Raw genomic sequence first — 6,000 nt, 5'->3', positions numbered from 1 at the left:
GTTCAATTAGTTATTTGTAATAAAAGTATGTTAAATTTTCTAAAATATATACTTTAATCATGATTTCCTTTAATAGAAAGCTTCTTAATATATACAAACTATACAAACGACAGAGCTAAATTGGGAACATTTATAAATTTGTGAGGTAAAACAGATTAAGATATTGCATTTATGATCAAAATAAATTCATTATTAAATTATTATATTTAAGATGAAATGGAGCAATAATAATGAGAAACAAAAGTAAAGAGTGGGACACGTACAAAGTTACATCGCTATATTATTGGTCAATTTGCAGAGCATACTTGGTCTTTACATTAAGTCACGGTAGACTAAATAATTGAAATTTAAGTATATATGTATATATATGCAGTATATGTTGTGTGTGTGTGTGTGTAAGTTTTCTTTAATTTCGTAGGAGCTAATGTTGTCGTATTTTTGCTTGAAAGTTAAAACAAGAGACTATGGTGTGAGAGTGGGACCATCCTGTGATACTTATGTATTTTCTAACTTCATTTTCTTTTATGTACGCGTATGCAGGCTACTAATTATAACATGTCCTCGCACGTAAAAAGAAATATAGAGAAAATACTTATAAAGTCTTAATGAAAAAAATAATATAATCACCAAAATAAAATCTCAATAACAAATACTAGACAGCACGGATCATTAATGGCGTGAGATTATAGATGAAATTCAACCACGGCCCATTTATTAAAAAAAAACACAAAAAGCTTCTAAGTCATTAGATTACGGTGTTATATTAACGCAAAAATAGAGATGACAAATATAAAAGATCAGCAGTTGTGCTGCGTGCAAATGGGGAATATGTATGGAAAAACCTATTCATATGAAGACTTTTTAAATTTTGACTTCCTTGAATACTTATTATATGTTGGCTTTGTTTTTTTTTTTTTAATAAATGACAATATTTGGGTATGATTTGTTTGGGAAGGAGAGGGGAGGGATTTCAATGAAAGGGAGAGGAAGGGAGGGAAAGGGAGGAGATATACAGAGAGAAGGCGAGGGGAATGGAGGAATTTTAATAATCTTTTGTTTAAATTGATCAGAGAGGAAGGAAGGGAGGCATTTTGACATAAGAGGGGAAGGAATGAGAGCTATTCAAAAATTAACTATTTTACTCTTATAAAATTTAAATAAATTTTTTTATTTTATCAATACAGGCAATTTACAAACTTTGAAAAAAACGCTAGGTTGTGCTTTAGCCGCAAGCACAACTCATTGAGAAAAACAAAACAAAAAAATTAAAATCACATTTCTTTCCATTTTGTTATTTGTTGATTCTGTTGTGTTCAAAAGAAAAATTATATTTTTACCCTTTTTTATCTTTTATTTCCTTTTTTTAATTTTTAACTAATTAAAAGATACTTATTATCTAGCTTAAGTTAATATTGTTCTATATTGATTTTTTCAAAAATATTATAATTCTTCATCGTTTCTTTTTTCGTCCCAATGATTTTTATCATTTCATTTTTGTTTAGCAAAATTTTAAGTGGTTTAATTTTTCTAGTTGAATTATTGAATATAAGAGAAAAATAAAATTGAGTTGATTAGAGTTATTAAAATTGTAAGATTGAGAGAAGTGTAGAATGAAAGGGCCAGAAGATAAAAACAAAATTATATCATTTTATTAAGGTTAATTATGAAATTAAATATTTTCTCCCTCATCTCCTTTTTAAAAAATCCCATTTTTGAAAGAAAGGCTAAAAGGAGAAAAGGAGGGAATAGGAGTCCCTCCCCTCCTTAAAAATTGTTCAAGCCAAACAAGGGGAGGGGAGCAGCTCCCTTTCCTCTATTAAAAAATGTTACAGCCAAACGAGGAGAGGGGAGCCACTTCCCTCCCCTTCTCTTTGAAAACCCTGTACCAAATATAGTGTTAGAAGCTAATAGGTTGTCTTCATTTTGTTGTTGTTAATTTTTCATTTTACTTTCATTTAATTACTCATATTAATATCTATTATCAAGATAAATTGTTCATATGGTAATTCTCTCTTACATTAATGAGGATAATTTGAAAAACAATTATATTGTTAACATATTTATTTCTGTAACTAATGTTAACTAATTTTTTAATTAATATGATTCAATTAGTTGTTTCTTATAAGAAGAAGTGGAATGAGTGCGTATGAGTAGTTGTAGAGTTCATTAAGTGAATTAATGAATTAATATCTAAGAAGCTATCTTATAATTGTGTCCATTTTGGGGCATCTAAATTAAGAGCCAGGCCTAGAAGATACAGAGGCTGCTCTTAGTCGTGTTTGATTAAATGAATGCAAAACATTTTAAAGTTAGTTACGGCTCTCAAAAAATGTTTTATTTAAATGTTATAATTAATTTAATATGGTTTTATGGATACGATTGAAGCTGCAAAAAGCTTGAGGCGGCATAAATAAATAATATATTTCTATATAAATGCTTCTTTCGTGGCCAAAACACACATAAAGAATTCACGCGCATGCAAAGATGGCTTACACTCTCCTTTCTCTCTTCTCCCTTAATCCATCCCTCTTTTTCTTCTCACCGCTTGGGCCACAACTTATCCCATCTTTTCATTTATTATATATTTAATTCAATTATTTGACTATTCTTTTTATATAACTTTATAATATTATTCAGTGCTATTGAATCATATCTACATACTATTTCACTTGATTAGAGGTAATTCTCTTATAATATAATTTTTTCATTTATAATTTTCAAGTATTATTAAATTATATTCGTATATATTATTTTCTACTATCTTTGGTTAATTTAATAACTATTGAGTGCATTAAATGATTTTTCAAAAAAAAAACTCATACAAATATACTTTATATTGTTTTGTCCCAAAAAAAAAAACTTAAGTCAAGTTTCTTATGTCTATTATATCAAGTTCTCTAACCAAATAAGGCTATGTAAGCACATATAGCTATATTTGATTGGAGTGTTTAACATAATAAATATAAAGAACTTGGTGTAAATATTGTCCTTATTTGAAATATATTTTATATTTTCAAATATATACAAGAAAAATAATTGTCAAAATAAAGATAATGTAATTTGTGTATATATATTTTGTAATTTTTTAATGTTACATACAATTGTCCTAAATTTTGTTAAAAGTGTGCACAATGTCATTTCTGTCAATTATTTTATGCAATTTTAAAAGAAAATGATGGAAAATAAAATGATTTGTTTTGGGAATTCGTTCATAAGAATGTCCAGACAGTACATGCTCTATTTTAAGACTCTGGAAAAAGAAAGAAATATTGCTCCCATCTTAAATATAAGACTCATTCTATAATATAATTTACATAAAAAATAAATCTTATATCTAGGATTGAAGTGGTAACAAATAAGTGGAGGATCTCACGCTTCAAACTCAAGCAAAGGAAAGGCAGCGGATGGTGGATGAAGTGGCGCTTTCCGACTATGACGTGCCACGTGCGTCACGCGACGCTTCTCTCCCCAATTTTCTTTGACTATTGCATCACTCTTTCCGTTCTCTTGCGGTAAAAATAAATTATCATTTTCATTCTTTAATCAACTAAACTGTTTGAATCAATTATTCAATCAAAATCAATTATTATTTTTCGAGGGAAATTTTAGCCAAAAATTAAGATAAATAACACCCATTATGTTACCACCATTATCATTATGTATATATTCTTACTTTCTAGTACCTTTTTCAGGCTAATATAATCCTTAGTTTTTCAAGTTTGTCTTCATTTAAATTCTGGTCTTTCAAATTTCAAATAATAGGTTTTGATCCCTTAAGAAGCAAAATAATTCAGATTTTTATTGGATTATAAGGATCAATATATTAAATGTAAATAATAATACCAATTTTGTGGGGCATAAATAAGTCTTTTGTGGGGTGTGTGATAAAAAAACAACAATAAAAGAAAAGGAGAAAAATAAAGGAATAAGGAAAAAAAGAAGGAATATAAGGTTGATCAAGCATTGTAATAAAATAATGGAGGAAGAAAAAAGAAAGAAAGCAAAATAATACAAGAAAAATCCCAAAAAAAATGACAGTTAAATTTCAAAATTCCATATTAGTATTGGTTACTTCACTCTTAAAAAAAATAACTACACTCGAAAAGTAACATATCTTTATAGTAATTCCTGATTTATAATTTAAAAATTCAACAGTTATTTTTTGAGATTTTTCAATAACAAATAGACAAATTGGAGTGAGGAAAGTGGGGCGAAGAGGGGACCTAGTGAGGAGGGGTTGGTACTGCGTTTGATTAGTATATATAAGTAGGTGATGCCATTCTTTTCTCACCTTGCTCCTCTTTGTGCTTTCCACTCTTCCAAGACTTTTCACAGACTCTCTCTCTCTCTCTCTTCCCATCTCTCTCTCGTTGCATTCCATTAACTCAATCGACCTTCCTCCTTAATCTCTCTTCAATCCCTTAAACTGAACACCAATACTTGATCTCTGAAAATGGGAAGGCAGCCTTGCTGTGACAAAGTTGGATTGAAGAAGGGCCCTTGGACTGCTGATGAAGACAAGAAACTCATCAACTTCATCCTCACTAACGGCCAATGTTGCTGGAGGACTGTCCCCAAGCTTGCAGGTCTCCTTTTCTCTCCCTCTTTCTGTGCTTTTCTCAAACATCTCGACCGCATTCTCAAAATCTGTTTCTGTTGTTTTTTTCCTTTAAGAAATAACAAGATCTTCGTTTTTGAGTCAATGGGTTTTGTTATTTCTTCATCATTCACCAGCATGCTAGGTGGGTTCCTCTGTTTTCCTTTGTGTGATTAAGAGTGCTCGGAAAATTCATGTGGGTATGGATGATTGCAGGGCTATTGAGATGTGGGAAAAGTTGCAGGCTGAGATGGACCAACTATCTGAGACCAGACCTGAAGAGAGGTCTTCTTTCTGAATATGAAGAGAAAATGGTGATTGATCTCCACGCCCAGCTTGGCAACAGGTTCTTTTTCTTAGCTTTTCTCTCTGTTCCTGTTCTGTTCTGTTTCTGCATTATTGTCTTTCATTGACCCCACCTTTTAAAGTGAATTTCACCTAAAGTATTAAAATTCTGTTTTTTTCCCCCCTGTGCAGATGGTCTAAGATTGCGTCTCATCTTCCCGGAAGAACTGATAATGAGATCAAGAACCATTGGAACACACACATCAAGAAGAAGCTCAAGAAAATGGGGATTGATCCTGTCACTCACAAGCCTCTCTCTGAACAAACCCAGAATCCCGCATCACAGATTAATCAAGTACAGATAATACAACAACAACCTGTGACGACTAGCCTCAAGATTGGTCATCAAAATGGAGAGCAAGAAAAGACAGACACATCGCATGAGTCATCATCAACCTTAACTGAATCGAAAGAGGAGGACAAGGTTGAAACTCCCACACTTGACGACATCATGAACAGTTTCTGTACTGATGAGGTTCCATTAATTGAACCTGATGAGATTCTATTGCCCTCTGGTCCCACACCTTCATCTTCATCGTCCTCTTCTTCATCTTCTTCTTCAAATTCCTCCAACTTCCTCGGAGACTTGGAGCTCCCAGAATTCGAGTGGGCTTGTAATTACAGTGACGATAACAAAAGCAGCAGCAACAGTATGGGATTGTGGGACGATGATTTTATGAGCGTTTGGGATTTGCTTTTGAATGATAATGACGAGGTTGACAGGAAGATCGCAGATTCTGGTTCTGCTCTCAAACAATGCCCAAAAATGGCCATGGATCAAGAACCTTGGGCATATGGCTTCTTTTGATTGGATTTTTCTTTTACTCATAATATAGGCTTACTTGTATTGTTTTGTTTGCAAGTTCTTACAAAGAATAAAACGTTGTTACCAGAAATGATTTAAAAAAAATAAAAAAACGAGTAAATTATCAATTATCAATCAGTGAGACAGAGAGAGGAACTCTGGTTTGGGATTATCCATTTTATTTTTCCCATTTTATATGAAACAAAAATTTTATTTGTAAATGATTATGAAAGGACGTTGAACTACTCTGTAG

At 31.6% G+C, this 6,000-nt stretch overlaps 1 protein-coding gene across 1 annotated transcript; it reads left to right on the top strand.

The window, feature by feature from the left end:
* The first annotated feature begins 4,301 nt into the window (after positions 1-4,301).
* On the top strand, positions 4,302-5,992 carry LOC114755842 (transcription factor MYB20). The gene is made up of 3 exons (XM_028944717.1): positions 4,302-4,586; positions 4,814-4,943; positions 5,075-5,992. The coding sequence occupies exons 1-3, from the start codon at positions 4,454-4,456 to the stop codon at positions 5,748-5,750; spliced, it is 939 nt and encodes a 312-aa protein (XP_028800550.1). The 5' UTR covers positions 4,302-4,453; the 3' UTR covers positions 5,751-5,992.
* Positions 5,993-6,000: the final 8 nt, after the last annotated feature.

The sequence above is a fragment of the Neltuma alba genome, unplaced genomic scaffold (genome assembly GCF_004799145.2).
Source record: "Neltuma alba isolate B1F8T4 unplaced genomic scaffold, ASM479914v2 tig00010342_pilon, whole genome shotgun sequence".
NCBI lineage: Eukaryota > Viridiplantae > Streptophyta > Magnoliopsida > Fabales > Fabaceae > Neltuma > Neltuma alba.
The sequence above is the reverse complement of the archived record's forward strand: the minus strand, read 5'-3'. Positions and strand labels throughout refer to the sequence as shown.

Excerpts from the sequence above, each read along its gene's own strand:
- LOC114755842 (XM_028944717.1), top strand. The coding sequence starts at position 4,454 with ATGGGAAGGCAGCCTTGCTGTGACAAAGTTGGATTGAAGAAGGGCCCT. Across the intron at positions 4,587-4,813 it reads GACTGTCCCCAAGCTTGCAG|GGCTATTGAGATGTGGGAAA; the intron begins GTCTCCTTTTCT and ends GGATGATTGCAG. Across the intron at positions 4,944-5,074 it reads CACGCCCAGCTTGGCAACAG|ATGGTCTAAGATTGCGTCTC; the intron begins GTTCTTTTTCTT and ends CCCCCTGTGCAG.